The sequence below is a fragment of the Populus alba genome, chromosome 1 (genome assembly GCF_005239225.2).
Source record: "Populus alba chromosome 1, ASM523922v2, whole genome shotgun sequence".
NCBI lineage: Eukaryota > Viridiplantae > Streptophyta > Magnoliopsida > Malpighiales > Salicaceae > Populus > Populus alba.
In genome coordinates this window covers 39,654,600-39,673,276 of record NC_133284.1, presented here as the reverse complement: position 1 = coordinate 39,673,276, position 18,677 = coordinate 39,654,600, and the positions used below count along the sequence as shown (strand labels likewise).

At 33.4% G+C, this 18,677-nt stretch overlaps 2 protein-coding genes, 1 long non-coding RNA gene and 1 pseudogene across 3 annotated transcripts; 3 read left to right on the top strand and 1 right to left on the bottom strand.

Annotated features, from left to right (window-relative positions):
- Window positions 1-386: 386 nt before the first annotated feature.
- LOC118062726 (uncharacterized) lies at window positions 387-2,286 on the top strand. The gene is made up of 3 exons (XR_004689813.2): window positions 387-824; window positions 925-1,024; window positions 1,884-2,286. It is a non-coding gene; the product is annotated as an uncharacterized lncRNA (long non-coding RNA).
- Window positions 2,287-5,026: 2,740 nt separating this feature from the next.
- LOC118062715 (membrane protein PM19L) lies at window positions 5,027-6,478 on the bottom strand. The gene is made up of 4 exons (XM_035076549.2): window positions 6,066-6,478; window positions 5,728-5,947; window positions 5,477-5,522; window positions 5,027-5,364 (listed from the first exon to the last, which is right to left on the bottom strand). The coding sequence occupies exons 1-4, from the start codon at window positions 6,193-6,195 to the stop codon at window positions 5,272-5,274; spliced, it is 489 nt and encodes a 162-aa protein (XP_034932440.1). The 5' UTR covers window positions 6,196-6,478; the 3' UTR covers window positions 5,027-5,271.
- A 1,884-nt stretch (window positions 6,479-8,362) lies between these two features.
- LOC118062728 (pentatricopeptide repeat-containing protein At5g46460, mitochondrial) lies at window positions 8,363-11,980 on the top strand. The gene is made up of 2 exons (XM_035076567.2): window positions 8,363-11,259; window positions 11,580-11,980. The coding sequence occupies exon 1, from the start codon at window positions 8,403-8,405 to the stop codon at window positions 10,428-10,430; it is 2,028 nt and encodes a 675-aa protein (XP_034932458.1). The 5' UTR covers window positions 8,363-8,402; the 3' UTR covers window positions 10,431-11,259; window positions 11,580-11,980.
- A 635-nt stretch (window positions 11,981-12,615) lies between these two features.
- On the top strand, window positions 12,616-15,749 carry LOC118062710 (probable beta-D-xylosidase 5; annotated as a pseudogene).
- Window positions 15,750-18,677: the final 2,928 nt, after the last annotated feature.

Genomic DNA, 18,677 nt, shown 5'->3' with positions numbered 1-18,677 from the left:
CTGTATCACAGGACCAACACAACCACCAGCATCCATTTAATGAGGGGAATGGAGAATCTGAGAAGGGAGGCCCAAAGCCTTCTAATTCATTAGCCGACCAGAACAAGCCCATGGAGGTAGTCACTGGGGATGCAGAAGGAAGCCTAAAAGTTGAATCAGAGGACAACATTGCGTAAATATTGAGAGAGAAGTGAACTCTAAGCAAAATGTGGAGAGTAAAAATGTTTTTATTGAGCATGTTGATTCTTCCAAGGAATCTCATGATGAAGATGACGGGAGCTCTAGCAGTTGTAGTTTCAGCAATGAGTCTCAAGCTTTGGAGAAGAAATCAAAAAGGAAGCCAATGATGAAGAAAAGGAAAATGGTTCTTTTTCTGAAGACGTGAAGCAGATCCCTGAAAAATGAGAAACCAGTCAAGGAAGCTGATAGTAATTCAGTTTTGGAAACTGCTTCTGCTGATTTGGTTAATCCTGTGGTGCCTATATCTGAGACAGCAAAAGTTGTTATTGAGATTGCTCAAGTTGAAAATCCAGAGGTTCTGGAAGTGGTGGAATCTGGTTTTGAGGAAGATGAGGACAAATTGTTGCCTGTATCCAATGAGATTGCTGAAGTTTCACCGGCTATTGTAGTGCCAAAGAAAAAATGAAGATAAAGTTTTTCCTATCTCAGATGAGAATGTTAGGGCATCTGCAAATGTGGTTGGTTCTTCTGCATATGGAAATGTAGGGAAAACATTGGTATCATCAGCCAGTCATTCTGCCGAAACTGGTAATGGTGAAGAAAAAACTATATACACTGATGCTCGTCAAAGTACTGAAAATAAGGTTTGTCTCTTCATGTTGATGAGATTGGCCTGTCATTCTTTTTCTTGAATTTGTTGCATTAACAAGTGAATATGTTCTGCTTTGCTTAATTCATCTGCAGCCTCTTCTTGCTTGTGGTCCACGACTAGCAGAAAGAACATTGTGGATGAGTTGCTGTGGTATATTTGATGTTCTTACAGGCTCCAAATAGATAATTTCAGGTTAGTAGTATTCCCTCAAGTTAATCAGAACGTGATTTGGTTGGATATTGAGATCCTGTACATACACTGCATGTATATATGTGATCTGATGTCTTTCAGGTACCATTTTGTTGTGATCTGTTTTGATGCCCTGTTGTGCAAAATGTGCCTTTTGAAGTGTTCTGTAGATTTGTCATGTATTGAAAAAAAAAAAAGTGCATCTAAATTTTACTGATCTTGGGATTCCTATTGCTTTTTAGGCCTTATAGTCAACATATGTGCTCTTCTTTTTCAACATTATGGTTGCTCATAACTCTCGAGAAGTATGAGTCATTATTAAGATAATTATTTGACGAGTTGCTTTTTAATGGGGTTGTTAACCTGGGTGCTAGTATCACCTTTGACAGACAACCTAGGAATTGTATAAATTCTCTGCTATAGAAAATCTAGGGATTTTTCTTTCAGAACATCATATTTTGTTTTTAATTTTCAATAAAACCTCTTAGTAGTTGAAAAATACTAATTTGTCCAGTTTGCTAGTTTTGCTCACGTATTCTTTGGTGCTTCCTCATTTTGAGTTGTACCCTCACCTTTTCTTTTGTTTTTTGAGAAAATAAATCTGGAGAGATTCTTGACTCAAAAAACCAATTGTGAGGTGGTTTCCATTTTTAAAGTTTTTCAGATTGGCACCATCTGCAGATTCTTTTTACTGGGGTCTTGTTTCTTATTATCTTGATTTGGTTCAACTATGGTTTAAGTGGAGATGATATTTTGGTTTTCTTGCTTTGTTCAACTACCCTCTAAAGATGAGATTTCTGCACATTTCATATGGCTGTTGTCTTGTCGTTTTGTTTTGTGATACCCCATACATCTGTTGCAGAAGTTAGCGCGAGGAAGCTATCGTGGATGGGGAATCTGAGAAGGATCTGGTTTGTACAAGTTTGAGATACGAGAGTTAGAATCTCTTAGAAAATTTTCCGAAACAATAAATGGCAGAAAACCTATATAGATAAAACAACTATATAAACTTGGCAATTATTGAGTTTCATCAATGGTGCCTAGCTTAGCTGACCAAGCCTGAGCCTGATTTCCTTGTTGATTTTTTATGGTGTTAGTAGAGACCGCATGTTGTATGTGTTTTTTTCCTTCCATTTTTGATTAGCATGGGCAGATTGGTGTTTTCTCCTCCCCCTTTCTTCTCCTATTATTGCTACTAGCTGGATTGTGATTGATGTAGTAATTTTCCTTTTCTTTTTGTAATTTAGTTAATTTACCTTCTATTAGATTCTGCTTCAATTGTGCACTTTGGTATGAATGGATGCCATATGACTGCTTTTCGTTTTGTAGTTTTATAATGGGCATTCGAGGTCTAAAATTAAAATTAAAATTAATAAAATAAAAAAGCATTAAAGGTTGCGAAGAAAACACTGCTTTCGTCCTCACAACATTATGGATTATAGTAGTGTTTTCTTTTCTTTTTTCTTCTCTATTTTTTTGGTACTTATTTTGCTTTGATCATCAAATTTTTCTTTTTAATTTTATTATTATCATGATGATTTTTAAAAAAATATTTAGATGTCGGGTTGGTGTTTAATGTCATAAAAAATATTATTGGCAAATTGAAAATGAAAGGATTAAAATTGAAATAAATAAAAAAATGATATCCCTTTTGTTTCTAGAAAGCTCCGGTGTCAACTCTATTTTTTTTTTTTTGCTTTATTTTATTGATGTTTTTATTATTTTTAATTTTATATTTCAATGTTGTGTCATTTGAATTTAGGGTTGATTATTTATTTTAAATCTAGTTTTTATATAGTTATCTTGATTTTGAAAAAGTCACTTGACATTTGGCTGGTGTTTTATTTTATGAAAAAGATTTTGATTTTATTGTTTGAAAAATATAAAAAATGAATATCAAAATTATGACAAAGAAAAAGCTAAATAAACAAAAAAAATGATGTCAGTTGCTTAATTTTCCTTGTCTTTTTAGCTTAGGATTTAGTTTTGCAATTAATGATTTGATTAGTTAAAAAACTCATTTATTAATGATTTAGCAAAAAATAAGAGATAATTATTTGAAAAATGATGGATGAGAGAGAACAATGTTAGTTGGTATGATTTTGATGAGAGAAAAAAAAAATAGTCAATGGAGATTTGTTGGAAAAAATTAGATTATTGGGGTTGAGAAGTATTTTTCTCATTTAATTGTGTTTTTAATTAATTTTGAGTTTTTTAGTTGAGAATTTTTTTTATATAGGTTATAAAAGTTGTTTTAGATAAAAATATGTTAAAAATGAGTTTTTTTTTTTTTTGTTTAAAAAAACCAGCTTAATTTTTCATTCAATAGGAAACTAGGTTTGCCTACAAGGCGTTGTTTTTTACTTTTATTAAAAACATTGAGTGAACTACATGTCTAGGCCTAGGGTTCGTTTACATGGCCCAAACATGGTGAGTTGTTCAGATCTCCATGTCTGATTTTTTTTATTAAAAAAATTAATTTACCTTCTTAAGAATTAATTAATTTAAAGTGTCTATATATATAGAAAACTATTAAATTAATTAAAATATATTTTTTAGATATTATCTTATCAAATTCCATTTAATTTTCTCTTTATTCTTGAGTGAGATAATATAAATATTTTTGTAATATTAACAAACTTACTTTTAATGCAATCCATTATAATCATTTTTTATTTTATTTTATTTGGTTATTTAACTGTGATTACTTATTTCCCCTATGTAATTAAATAATAACTAGTTTAAAAAACCAAACTTATTAAATTCACTTGAAACTAAGATCAAACTAATAAGTTTGGTAACTCGATCTCATTAATTAAATATATTATTGTTTTAATATTTTTTTTTTAAAAATATCATCTACCGTGTTATATCAACCCCTGACTTGCTTAATATGAAATCCAAGTTAGGAAATAATTTAAGTTGGAGGTTTCAAGATTCATCAGCTAAGCCGGGTTTTTAGTTAATGATTAAATTTTTTTCTTACTGCTGAAAAAATACATTATCAGTGAAAACAACATGTCGTTTTCTATATATAAAAAAGTTAGGTTTACGATGTATCATCCTTCAATCTTAATAAATAAAAAAAAAAGAATATAAATAACATGTCGTTTTCTATATATAAGACTCTTGAGCTCTCTTTGAAAACCCTTGTTTTTTTTTTTTTTAAAAAAAAACAATTTCTGCTTAACTTTTATGTAAATATAAAATAACTAAAATTATTTTTGGATGAGATAATGATTTTTTATGGTATTATCAGGTTTATTTTTGTTATACCCTTCATGTTTTTTTCTTAGAATATAATCAAAATTAATTACAATTGAATAAATAATATTATATTTGAGATATTATTTCATTAGATATTAATCAATTTAATATATATTCTCAAATGACTCCTGTTGTTGTTGTAATCATTTCGTTAATTATTTAATGTGAACCTATTATGCATATTTTTTATGTTTGTTGTCATGAATATTTTATAAAAATAAATTTAAGATCCAACTATTTTTCTTTTAATTTATTTTAATAGAAAATGTGAAATATTTAAGAGGATCCATTTTGGGAATGAATTATGATTTTTATAATTGTTTTTTTTTTTTTAAAGAGAGCATTACATGAATCATAGAAGAAAGTTTTGAAAAAATAAATAAATTTCCTCAATGATTTTATTATTATTTGTTTCATGTGAATGTATTAATACACATTTTTGTGTATTAAGAACCCTGCTATAATTTTTTTTTTCAATGGAGTTGAAAATAATTACTTTTTTTACAAGAAATAATTTTATTGTTGTGTAATTAAATTAAAAAAATTAAAAAAAAATTTATGTAACAAGATCATATATTTTAATATACATTTTATTGTTGAAATTATAATTAAACCCACATCCATTATATATATATGCCATTATCTAGTTTAGGGGTTACCCCAAGAACAAATAATAAAAAAAGAATTCCAATTTATTCAAATGATGATCCAAAACAACGTGCATTAAATAAGCAATAGTAATTGATTAATACAGTCTAATTTATTTATTCTGTAAGAATAAACAATTGATGTCTCAGAGAAGCAAGAGACCTCATAATGAAATTATAAATGATGCTCACACCATTTCCTTGTTAATTACCTGTTCATACAAATCCACACCAATCACACAGAAAAAACATCAATCTCCTAGTTAATTTCATGCTCCAGAGAGAGCCGGAAAATGAAAATGAAAACACACCAAGCATACGTAAAGGAACTCTCTCTTAAGGTCTCCTAAACGAGGAGGCACCGTGGATGGCTGCCATGTATAGAAGTTGTGTAGCAGAAAGGATTATCAGAAACGCCTCCATGGTTCTCTGCAGAAAGAAAAATACTTGTGATCAGTTTCTGGTGCATGGTTATGCGCAAGGTTGAAATCTTGGCCATTGAATTATACATGACAAGTGAAGAATCTCTGGTTATTCTTACCAGACGGGCGTTCCTGATAGAGAGCTCGATTTCTTTGCAGGCGAAGCTGCACGAAAGAAGCATATGTATCTCTCAGTTTCTTTCTTTTGTTTTGTTTTTGAACGTAAATTGAGCATTTTAACCTGGCTTGAGATCGAAAATCACTTTTCTTTTACCCCAAACATGGAACCTTGTCTAATACTTATAGTTGATTGCTTAAAGAGTTGCTGAGAGAAAGCTAGGGCGAAAGGTGGTGGATGGTGGTTGCTTACCCCGTGGCTAGAAGAGTGAGGGTCCAAGAAACGGCAGCAGCGGAGGCTGCAGATGGCAAGCTGTCGCCCGTCCAAGTCCGGATGTGATTAAGACCAGCAATTGCCGAGGCAACACCAACAACTCCGGCGATCAAAGCAAACATCACAAAGAATCCAGTGGCAGCGTTTCCCATAGGGAAGTAAATAGGTGAGAAATGTGCTGGAAGGTCAAACCCAGGTCCTGAAATTAACTTGCAGATAACATAATCAGAACACAGACCATGCTAGCCGAAGACAAGTAGTGCATCAGAGTTAATAAAGAAAAAAGAGAGCAAAGAAGGCGAGAGAGGGTGATTTACCGATGATGAAACCATGATCAATGGCTCTATTCATAGCCCAACCTCCAATCCCCAAAACAATGACATACATGCAGAAGTTTAAGACCAGAAGTAGCGAGGCAACATGTTTTATAATCTGCTGCGAGGCCATTGTTGCGCAGTAAACTAAGATTTGTAGAAGGATGGAAGGATTTTGGAGTTAATAGTTCGAGGACTCTAACAGCTCAATGCAGGCAGCACTAGTTCACAAGTACATGTGTTTTGTGCAAGAAGATGGAGTCTTATATAAATGGCAGTGAACGGAGGGAGGGTTTAGGTTCCTTGCTTGTCGTCGTCAAGGCTGCTTAATTGATCCGAAAGATGATGCATGGCATTGTTATTATTATCATGTAGGGTTGTAAAGGGCATGCATGCTTCATCTTCAAGGCAATCCTCCAAAATACATGATTCTTACTCTTTTTTTTTTTCCTTTTTTTTTTTTTGATTCTTGTTTTCTAGTTGTTTGCGGAAGGGACATTCCTCCATCAGGCTTTAGATGATCCTGGGAGGAAAAGTGATATTCTGTGCCAGTTGGTGAGGAGCTGGTGTGTCCAATTACCTCTACACCTCGCTCTGTTTTGTTTGTATGAATTACTCATATGAATAAAAGTCAAATATCTTTTTAAGCAAATATCAATTAATTTGTGTGCCCCGTAAGGGTGGGATGGGAAGGTTAATTAGAGATTTACATATTTCCTTTACAAAGGCAAATTAATTAACAGAAGTTAAACCCTTATAGCATTTTCACTGTTCATCCTCCACCAATTCCCCAATTTTTTTTTTTTTTTCAATTGAGCCCAATTTTCAACTTTTTTAGAAAAGGATTGAATTGAATGTTTGAAAATTAAAGTGAAAAGGATGGATAAAGTAAATGATCACTTTTAATTTCATTTGGATGGTCGGTCCCTTAGTTGTTTTCACATTTAATTTTAATACTAAATTTTTTTTCCAGTCCCTATATTACAAAATGAGAAAGGCTTGTTGGATTTTGTCGTGAAAAGAGAAAGTAATTGGTTTTTACTATTCTGGCCACAAAAATAGTAAATATTGGTGTTAATAAATTTTATTTGATGCTAAGTGTCTTTTCCCCTTCAACTTGCTTGATGAGACAGATTTGATCGTGGAAAGAATTTCAGGTTCAAGTAGATTTTGGGTTCTTTGAGTTTTTTTTATTTGTTTTTTAGACCATGCATAGATTTATTAAGATTTTTAGGTTGCGTTCTAAATGTTTTAGGTAAAAATAGGTTTTAAAACAACTTTTTAATTGAAAAAACTGATTTTTATTTTATTTTTTAGCAACCTCTAGTTGTTGAATTCTGAAAAAATAGATGACATATATTGTCTATTACTTAAGAAAATAAAAAAGAGTTGGTGTTCAACCCCTTAAAAAAAAAAAACAAGATGGGCTGTTTTTTTCAATGCCAAATCACACTCTTTTTGTTTTTTTGTTTTGTATTTTCCTATGTTATATTTGATTTTTTTAAAATTTATAAAATAAATTATTAAATTTAATTGAATTCATTAGCAGGTTACATATTTAACTGGTTAATTCATAATGTCCATACTATTTTTTTTCTTGTTTAATGCCTTTTATGTCTTTTAATTTAAAAAAATATGATTTTATTATTTGTTATTGATGATTATTTTTTTATTTAACTCAAAACTAGAATAATACAACTTCATTTTTTTTTTTGTCAAAGATCTACTTTGTTATCTCGGTACTATATGCTTATCACTATATTTTTTATTTTTAAAAATATATTTAATACAAAAAAATATATTTTTATTAAAAACCATGGTTGTAAATGGTATATATTATGATATCATATATCTTAAATTTAGTTATATTTTAATCAAATATTAATTTAATTAATTAGATACATGTATAAATATTTTGATTTGTGCATGAGAATTTTTTTTATATCTAAAAAATACATCAAAAGAACTTATATATTTGTTTTTTTTTATTAAAAAGAATAAATGCTCGGCAGCGAAGGCTTGCCAAAACTAATTTAATATCTTTCTAACTTGTAAGTTATAGATTTAAACCTTAATTTCAAATTTCTCGATCATCTCCAAAAGAGAAACTTAAGATTTCTTCCCAAAGAAATATTCCAACATCATCTTTTTCCTTTTTTTCTCTTAAAAAAACAAAAAGTTTACTCCATTCAACATTACCTTTTATTAGTTTGGACACTGCCTTTCGGCTATGTAAATGAACAAGTACAACTAATTAAAAAACGCTCCGTTTCATGTTTTCCTGCTTGTTTCTATTTAATGAAGCCACTGATCTTAGTAAGTGAACCCTTCATCATTTTCATGGCTCATATTACGCGTTACACTAGAACAATCACTCTCTCTTACACTGCCTCGCTCGCTAATCACCTTAAGAACCAGAGACTGGACCAAGCTCGCCTCATTTTTGATAAAATCCCATCTCCAAGTCTTCATCTGTACACCAAGATGATTGCTGGGTATACGAGAAATGACAGGCTATGTGATGCTTTGAAACTGTTTGATAGGATGTCTGTTAGAGATGTGGTTTCTTGGAATTCGATGATAAAAGGGTGTTTAGATTGTGGGAATTTAGGTATGGCTACAAGGTTATTTGATGAAATGCCTGAGAAGAATGTTATCTCTTGGACGACGATGGTACATGGCTACTTGAAGTTTGGGAGAGTCGAGCTTGCCCAGAGGTTGTTTCTGGATATGCAAGTGAAGGATGTTGCGGCGTGGAATGCTATGGTTCATGGGTATTTTGAGAATGGGAGAGTTGAAGAGGGTGTCAGGTTGTTTGAAGAAATGCCTGTTAGAGATGTCATTTCATGGACTTCGATGATTGGAGGGCTTGACCTAAATAGGAAGAGTGAAGAAGCCTTGTTTGTTTTTAAGAAGATGCTGCGTTCTGGTGTTGAGCCAACTTGGAGCACGTTTGCTTGTGTTTTGTCAGCTTGTGCCCATGCAGTGGAGTTTAATTTGGGTGTTCAAGTTCATGGTCATGTTGTTAAGTTAGGATGTTTTTTTCATGAGTTTATATCAGTATCACTTATAACGTTTTATGCAAATTGCATGAAAATAGAGCATGCTCACAAGATTTTTAATGAGACACTGATTAAAAATGTTGTAAAATGGACGGCGCTTTTGACGGGATATGTATGGAATAATAAGCATCAGGATGCATTGAGGGTTTTTGGTGACATGACTAAGATGGGTGTTCTTCCAAATCAATCTACTTTCTCTATTACTTTGAATGCATGTTGTGGATTAGAGGCTCTTGATAAGGGTAAAGAGATCCACACTATGGCTATTAAACTAGGGTTGGAAACTGATGTCTTCGTTGGTAATTCTCTTGTAGTCATGTACACAGAGTGTGGAAATGTAAATTCTGCTGTTGCTGTCTTTAGGAACATTAATGAGAAGGATATTGTCTCGTGGAACTCAATTATTGTTGGAAGCGCACAACATGGTTTTGGCCTGTGGGCGTTGATTTTCTTTAACCAAATGATTCGTACAGGGGTAGATCCAGATGAGATCACATTCACCGGTTTGCTTTCTGCCTGTAGCCGTTCTGGGATGTTACTGAAGGGGAGGTGCTTTTTTGAGTATATCAGTCGATATAAATCCAATGTATTGAGGGTCCAGCACTATGCTTGTATGGTGGACATCTTGGGAAGATGTGGGAAGTTGGATGAAGCAGAGGAGTTAGTTAGATATATGCCTGTGAAAGCGAATTCAATGATATGGCTTGCTTTGCTAAGTGCTTGTAGGGTGCATTCTAATTTGGAGGTTGCTGAAAGAGCTGCAAAACACATTCTTGATCTAGAGCCAAATTGTAGTTCTGCCTATGTCTTGTTGTCTAATATATATGCATCTGCTGGTAGATGGGCTGATGTCTCTAGAATGAGAGTGAAGATGAAACAGGGAGGACTTGTGAAACAACCAGGATCCAGTTGGGTAGTTTTGAGGGGAAAGAAACATGAGTTTCTTTCTGCAGACAGATCCCATCCTCTAAGTGAGAGAATATATGAAAAGCTGGACTGGTTGGGAAAAAAGTTGAAGGAATTTGGTCATGTTCCTGATAAAAAATTTGCTCTACATGATGTCGAGGATGAGCAGAAGGAAGAGATGTTGTCTTTTCATAGTGAGAGGCTTGCTATCGCGTTTGGGCTAGTTAGCACCGTGGAGGGTAGCACAATAACAGTCATGAAGAATCTTCGTGTATGTGGAGATTGTCACTCTGTTATTAAGCTTATGTCAAAGATTGTAGGACGCAAGATTGTTGTAAGAGATTCTGGCCGCTTTCACCACTTCAAGAATGGCATTTGTTCTTGCAGTGATTACTGGTAGCACTTTTGGGTTTTTTTCCTTGTTATATCTGCTGGATCAAAGTGCTGATTTGGGATGCCTATAGACACAATAAAGCATCTTTATGATGACCAAAACAAATATTTTGAAGAAGAGAATAGAATTACGCAGATAAATTTTGAGTTTGAATAGAACTATGGCTGTGGCTTAAATGATGATTCTGAAGAAGGACGAGGGATTTGTGATTTTGCAGATAAACTTCTCATGTCTGATAATTTGAATGAATGAAAGAACATAGACTAATGAAAGGAAGGAAGAGAAACAATAAAAAACAATACATGATGAAAATAAAGGTAAGTCAAAGCTAAGGAGTTTGTAGGTTGGGGATCAAAACCTTTGTCTGAGTTCCTGGCATCCATTGGACAGAAACAACCAAAGAATCGTCTCAACTTGATGTTAGTATCATTTCTGGGTATTGCAGTGATAACAACCTTTTTGACCCAGTGAAGAAAAGGAAAAGCTACAACCATGTCTGGAAGGAGATGTGTGAATAAATTGTTTTGTGGATAACATGGGACGGTAAGAGGATGTTTTTGGAAGCTTTGATAAAGCTCATAATGCGAGGGTGGGACTTGTTGATAGGTAAAAGGCAGTGAAACTGAAGCCTTGATGGAAACAGAGCAGGTTGTTCCAGATAGGCACAAAGCTGTATTGCATCTGTCATGGCTAACAAGCTTGTCTACCCGAGGAGTAGTTTGCTGGAGGAGCTGTCAAAGCATGAGACTTTGATTTTAACATAATGGGTAGTTTCATGAAGGTTAACGCCCATCCATATGATTGTTTGCGGCTCATCAGCTCTCGCAAGTGACAGGTAATTAATTGTAGCACTGGAAGTTTTCTAGACAAGTAATCGATTTTTTTCTCTTCCTTAGTATTGATTGAAGTACATAATTGCACTGTTCATAAATAGTTTTAGTAATTTTATGACCATGCTGTGATCATAATATGTGTGTGTGTGTAAAGGGCATAATAGAAAACCTAATTAATTAAATTATTTTATTTATTATTTCTATTTTTTAAAAATACACACACACGCCAAATTGTGTGAAATGTCTTAATTGCCAATCAACCATTGTCACCTACAATTACTCATCAAAGGATAATGTAGCCCTTTTCTATTTATTTTTTTAGGGTGTTGCAAGATGGAGGAAATTAAGGAAGATGGAGAAGAAAGGAGGCAATTGGGGTTTGAAGCTTAAGTTGGAATATGCAATTGTGCTGTGTTTTAGAAATGTGGCTGCTGCAACAACTGCATTGTTTTTCCTTGGAAATGCAAGGGCAAAGCTCAAATGAAAGTCGAGGAGATGGATACTGGGCAATAGGAATGGGTGTGGTCTGTTTTTTCTCTGCTGTTTTAGCTGTCAGGAAAATCTACTAGAAATCAAATGGTACTGTTTAGGTTGTGGTTTCAATCTCAATTGCTTGAGGAATTGTGGAGGAGAGCAATTAAAATCAATACAATTCACTTCGTACAGAGATAAGATTATGTGTTTGAGGAATTGCTAGCAATCATGTTTTCTTCTTAGTTTTCATGCTTTTAGCACATTCCAGATTTGTTTAAATATCCATTCTGGCAAGTTCCTGTTGCGGCTATCATCAAGTGTCAAGCTTGGGATGAACTCGATGAATTGAGAAGCACCCTTTGGTAGCTGCTGTAGGCTTGATTAACGTTCACTGTCAAGCAAACAGATGTACTATTGCTCCAAAGACCAAAATGGCTTTCTAGCAGGGAGCTTAAGACCAAATTTAATAACATTCATATAATTCCAAAATATTAACAAAAAAAAAAAAAAACCCTCATCAGATTTTATAATAAAAAACTAACCAATAAATTAAATTTAACTATAAAAACAAAGAAATCATAAGATTTTACCTTAAGATTTTATGGCTTTCTAGTTAACAGGTAGGAAAACAAGCTTAGACTAAGATTTTCAATTAAGAATACTAACCACCATATAACAGTAAAGATTTTAAACAGTTTATTAGATTTTGTAACTTCTAAATATATGCAAGAAATCCTTCGAATCTGTGTTTGACTTGATTTTATCCTATCCTGTCTCTTTCTCATATACCGTTTGAAATACATGCATATCAATATGCATGGAGTGAAGATTTCTTTTTAATCCACCGTGCCTTTACTTGAGAGAGAAAAAAACTAACACAAGCAATGGCTAAAGCCATTCTCCTTCTTGTTCTTGCTTTCTTAGCTGTTTGCACAGCTAGGGATGTTCCTTTACTCTCTATGCTTAACCACCATAGATCCCTATTAAGTACTAGCTACTCCTAGCCTTGCTGATGTCCCTATCAACTACACTCATGTTTGTGATCCTACACGGTTTGCAAACCAAGGTTTGGAAATGAGAGAATTTGGCCACTGTGACTCCTCTCTATATATCCTTTGAGGATAGGGCAAAAGATCTGGTGGATCGAATGACACTAGATGAGAAGGTGCGGCAGCTGGGAGACAAAGCCATTGGTGTGCCAAGAATAGGCCTACCTCATTATGAGTGGTGGTCCGAGGCACAACATGGTGTCTCCAATGTCGGTCCTGGTACCTTCTTTGATGAATTGATACCTGGCGCAACAAGTTTCCCCACTGCCATCCATACAACTGCATCCTTCAACAAGTCACTACGGAAAACCATTGGTCAGGTATGTATATATCTATATATATAGAATTTTCATAGCTATTTATATATGTTTGAATACTATGTGCTTATAAATGATTTTATTTCTGTTATGTCTAGGCTGTTTCAACTGAAGCAAGGGCAATGTACAATTTAGGGCGAGCAGGGTTAACATATTGGAGCCCTAACATAAACGTGGTTAGAGATCCTAGGTGGGGAAGAATTGCAGAGACACCAGGAGAAGACCCTTTTGTGGTAGGCACATATGCTTCTAACTATGTAAGAGGATTGCAAGATGTAGAAGGAGCCGGAGAGACCAAAGATTTGGATTCTAGACCTCTCAAGGTTTCTGCATGTTGTAAGCGTTATACTGCTGACGATGTTGATGCATGGTTGGGAATCGACAGATACCATTATGATGCAAGGGTACGTGACTTCATTGTATGTATAAAACCTTCAATTTCTTACATCATTTAATTCTAATTCTAAGGAGTTTCAATTTTTAATGTTCTCAAGATGACTGAGCAAGATATCTATGTTGGAGACTTTTCAAGTTCCCTTTGAAATGTGTTTTAAAGATGGTGATGTTAGTAGTGTTATGTGCTCCTACAACCGTGTTAATGGCATTCCTAGCTACTTGTGCTGATCCAAGACTCCTAAAAGACACCATCAGAGGAGAATGGGATCTACATGGGTATATGTTACATCAATTACCCAGTTAGTTAATGAATCTTAGTTTGAATTCCAATCACTAATTTATATGTATTTGTCTCTTTTACAGATAGATTGTTTCGGATTGTGACTCCATTCAGGTGATGGTAGACAACCACAAATGGCTTGGTGACACAAAGGAGGATGTTGTTGCCCAAGTTTTAAAGGCAGGCAAGCATACCATACGTGTAATGCAGGCATTTTTGTTAATGTTATGAGGACATCTCTGTTGATTTTTATGTCATAAGGCATGTTACTGTTGCCCTAGCTGTCTCTGATAAGGATATGCGTAACCTTTTGAAGCTCTTACAAGTCAGAAAGAACCTTTATTTAGACGAAACTTAAAGCTGAGATCTTGGAATGCATGCTAGCTTTTTTAATAATTGAGAGTGTATATTTGGTTAGAATAACTTTTTTGTTTTTTGGTCAATGTAAATGCAGGGTTGGATCTTGATTGTGGAGCCTATTGTCCCGACTCTCTCCAAAATGCAGTGATGCAAGGAGAAGTAGCTGAGACAGAGATCGACAAGTCACTAAAATACCTCTATGTTGTGCTAATGAGACTTGGATTCTTTGATGGGAGTCCTTCTTTCAAATCACTTGGCTAGGATCATGTTTGCTCCGATGAACATATTTGAATTAGCAGCTGAAGCAGCCAGCGAAGGGGCTGTTCTTCATAAAAATATTAATGAAACTTTGACTTTGGACTCTGCCAAGTTTAAAAACATTGCAGTGATTGGACCACATGCCAATTCTACAGCAGCCATGGTTGGAAATTATGCAGGTTTTAACTAAATTTACAACTCAGTACAGCAACAATTTATGGCTGGCAATTTTGTTTGGAAATTTAATTCACACTGCGAATTTTATACAGGTGTCCCTTGCCGATATGTTACGCCACTTGATGGCATCTCTTCATTTGGAGAAGTGATATATGAAATGGGATGCGGTGAAATGACATGCAGGAATGATAGTTTGATCCTTCCTGCCATGGAAGCTGCGAAGAAAGCTGATGCCACTTTGTTATTGGTGGGCTTGGATTTATCGATTGAGGCTGAGAGTTTGGATAGGGAGGATCTCCTTCTCCCAGGATACCAGACTCAATTGATAAACCAAGTTGCTCAAGTCTCTAGAGGTCCAGTGATTCTGATAATCATGTCAGCAGGTGGGGTTGATATATATCTCTTTTGCAAGGGATAATGATAAGATTGAAGCTATCTTATGAGTTGGACATCCTGGACAAGAAGGAGGTCGAGCTAGGCTTTGCCGATGTTGTTTTTGGAAAATATAATCCTGGTAAGCATTCTATATTAATCTGTTAATATCCTGCGAGTAATTAATTAACCGAAATTCTATTTTTCTATTATTATAGAAGGGAGACTGCCACTCATATGGTATGAGAGTAGCTATGTTGATATGTTACCTATGACATCAATGCCACTGCGACCTGTTGACAGCTTCGGTTATCCTGGAAGAACATATAAATTCTACAATGGCGCAACAGTTTATCCATTTGGATATGGACTCAGCTACACAGAGTTCGGGAACGAGCTATCATCCCCAGCTGAAGCCTATCTTGAAATCAAATTGAACAAGCATGAGCAATGCCATGACCTGAACCACACCAGTGAAGGCTACAGGCAAAGTTGTCCTGCTGTTTTTGTTGATGATTTATGAGGTGACAGTCCAAAACGTAGGGGAAAAGGACGGCAGTGAAGTGGTCATGGTTTACTCAAAACCTCCAGATGGTGTTAGTGGGGCTCATGCCAAGCAAGTCATTGGATTTGAGAGGGTGTTTGTGGCAGCAGGTAAGAGTAACAAGGTGAGATTTTCTTTTAATGCTTGCAAGAGCCTAGCGATTGTAGATACTACAAGTTACAAGGTTTTTCCATCTGGTGTGCATAAAATCACGGTGGGATATGGTGGCCTTTTGTTTTTCGTCAGAGTGAGCTTCAACCACTAGCAGGTTGATGTTTCTCCTAGGAGATGGAGATTAGGGTTTTTTTTCTTCTTTCTAGATGTCAATTTTCAGCTAAGTTGTTTCTTGTAGAGGGCTTCTTTGTCATGAAAGTAGGTTTTGTTTGCAGGAATTCATTTTCAAATTCAGTGCTTCTCAATATTTCCTTGTAATCTCAATCAAATTTAGTGTTCAGATTTTCTCTTTGCAAATGATTATATTTTGCTGTGTGATCATCACACATGACAGAAGCACTTCTTCAGGTATATATGTTGTTGCCGACAGGCTTCCTAACATGCCATCTATCCTCAGATGGTATACGAACAATTTGAATAGATATTGGAGAGAGATCGGTGTTAGAATGCCCCAAAAATAATGAAGAAAATTACTACTGTGGCTGTTAGCAGACGAAAACTAAAATCAGAATAAGATTACGTGCATGCATGTAAGCTAATAGATATATGAAGTCGTTGGTAAGATCACAGATCTAACAGTTAGTTTTCAGGTAATTTTTAAAAAAAAATTCATTTTTTTAATATTGTTGTATTTTTTTATTTAAATTAGATAAACTTATTAAATTCAATTGCATCATTAACAATATGAGTGCTGGATTTTTTTTTGGTTATTTTTAGGAATGCTTGCATCCCATTGACATTTTTTTTCCTCATTGAAAAACATTTAGGTCGAATACAGCAGCGTACTAACCCCCCTATCTAGTGTATATATATTATACATTATATAGAACTTTAAATAATACAAAATAAATTTCTTACGTCACTCCTAACCTGTATTGGTTTGGCTAACTGGAGACTGCATTGACTTCTTGCACACAAGAAATTAGGAGCAAGTGGGAATGTGAATTCTATCTTCTTGTTTTTTTTTTTTTTTTTTTCCATGAAAATTAAATTTATTAAAATAATTAAAGGTGCAATTATTTTCATTTTCTAAAAATTTTTACTCAATATTTGTAACAATCTTGAATTCATAATTGAGGAATTGGATTATAGAAATTGTAAGTTTTGAATTGAATGGTTTTTATTAAATTGGAATTGCAATTACAAGAAAAAAATGACATGGATTAAAAAATAAAAAATTGATGACCAATTTAAGGTGACTTGGGATGTGTAATTAGTTACTTGATATGTTCAACCTAATTAAGATTTTGTTGTTTTAATATTTAAAAAAACAAAAAATATTTGTGTCTTGAAATTCTTTTTAAAGTCAATTAGAGTTTTGATTGAGTTGTGCAAGTCATCTTTGGGCTAGTCGAGTTAATCAGATTTGTTAGTGAATAATATAAATCATATTTTGAGATCTCATCGAAAAGTTTAAGTTATTGGGTTGAGATAATTCCTTGACATGATATCAGAGCCTTGATGACTAAGCGGTTACGAGTTCGAATCTCACTATCCCCATTTATTTAATAAAAATTAAGTACAATGTAATATAAATATGTGCAAGTTTTAAGTCCAAAGTTGAGATCTCACCTAAAAGTTTAAGTTATTGGGTTGAGATAGTTCTTTAACAAAATCAAATATGATTAACCCCTACAAGGTTTAATTTGAAACCTGAATTAACGAGGCAAAATGTTGAATTAAGAGGTCTTCAGATTTACCTGTCAAGAAGGGTTTAATAACTTTGCCTAAGAGTTCCCCACAATAACATCTAGATGTTGTGTTACTTTTATGTTTTTTAATACATTTGTGTCAAATTATTGTAATATTATTTTTTAATTAAAACTTGGTTTTTTTAATTACGATAAGATGTTTCTTATGAACACGCTTTACACTCAAAAGAATTTAATAAAGAAAATTCAAATGTTGGTACAATGTTTAGATCTAGATATCATACATAACACTTTAATTGTTAATTGGATATTTTAGAGTTTGATAGCAGTTATTTTTTTAAGTATTTTTTATTTGAAAATACATCAAAATAATATATTTTTTTATTTTTAAAATATTACTTTTTATATCAGCACATTAAAACAAACCAAAAACATAAATAAATAAATAAATATTTTTTTTTAATTTTTGAATAATATGATTTTAACTATATTTCTAAATGGTGTATAAAAGTTGCAAATTGAGATCTATGCAACATTCAATTAATTGTTCTAAATTTACAATTTGCCTCCATTAATGAAGCAATTTGAGCAGCAATAAATCGTTTTTTTTTTTTTTTTTTTTTATCAGGGATATTTTCATACCAACTTACTCGCTAGTTAAATCTCTTTTATACATGATCTTAAAAGTGCACCTCAAGCATCAAAAGAAATTTAATAAATTTTGTTTAGATGCTGGGCCCAAGATTTGAATAAGGCAATTTAATGAATTTGGGCATGTTTGCTATTGATGTGTTGGAAAAGTGTTATTTGAAAGGTTAATGTATTTTTGCTTATAAATGTTTAAAAATAGCTAAATAAATGTTTGATTAAATTATATTATCATGCTTTATAGATATAAGATTATATTGTTGGGAGGATTATTGGTTAGAAAATCATTGCCCCACTTCACGTTTTTAAAAATTTTAAATTATTTTTTTTAAAATTAGGTTTTTTCTTTTTATTTTTAATTGTTTTGATACACTAATATCAAAAATTATTTTTAAAAATCAAATAAAAAATATCATATTAATACATTTTTAAACAAAAACATAATTAAAAACCGCCTCCTCTCTCCCACAAACTCGATCGGTTTGTTTTTATTCCATCCCATCAATATCCGTGCCGGCTCTTGCTTATCATATTTCTTAGAAAGTTCGCAGGTACAAGCTTACATGGACGAACTCAATAATGGAAGACGCAGCGCGATCGATTAGGAATTCTTGCCAGTGTAGGCTTTGCAGCACAAAAGAAACCAAAGGAATATTACACGACATACATTGCAAATTAACCAGAAGAGAACCATGACAACTTGACTGAGAAAAATAGTG

Excerpts from the sequence above, each read along its gene's own strand:
- LOC118062715 (XM_035076549.2), bottom strand. The coding sequence starts at position 6,195 with ATGGCCTCGCAGCAGATTATAAAACATGTTGCCTCGCTACTTCTGGTC. Across the intron at positions 5,948-6,065 it reads TGATCATGGTTTCATCATCG|GACCTGGGTTTGACCTTCCA; the intron begins GTAAATCACCCT and ends AGTTAATTTCAG. Across the intron at positions 5,523-5,727 it reads CTCACTCTTCTAGCCACGGG|CTTCGCCTGCAAAGAAATCG; the intron begins GTAAGCAACCAC and ends TCTTTCGTGCAG.
- LOC118062728 (XM_035076567.2), top strand. The coding sequence starts at position 8,403 with ATGGCTCATATTACGCGTTACACTAGAACAATCACTCTCTCTTACACT.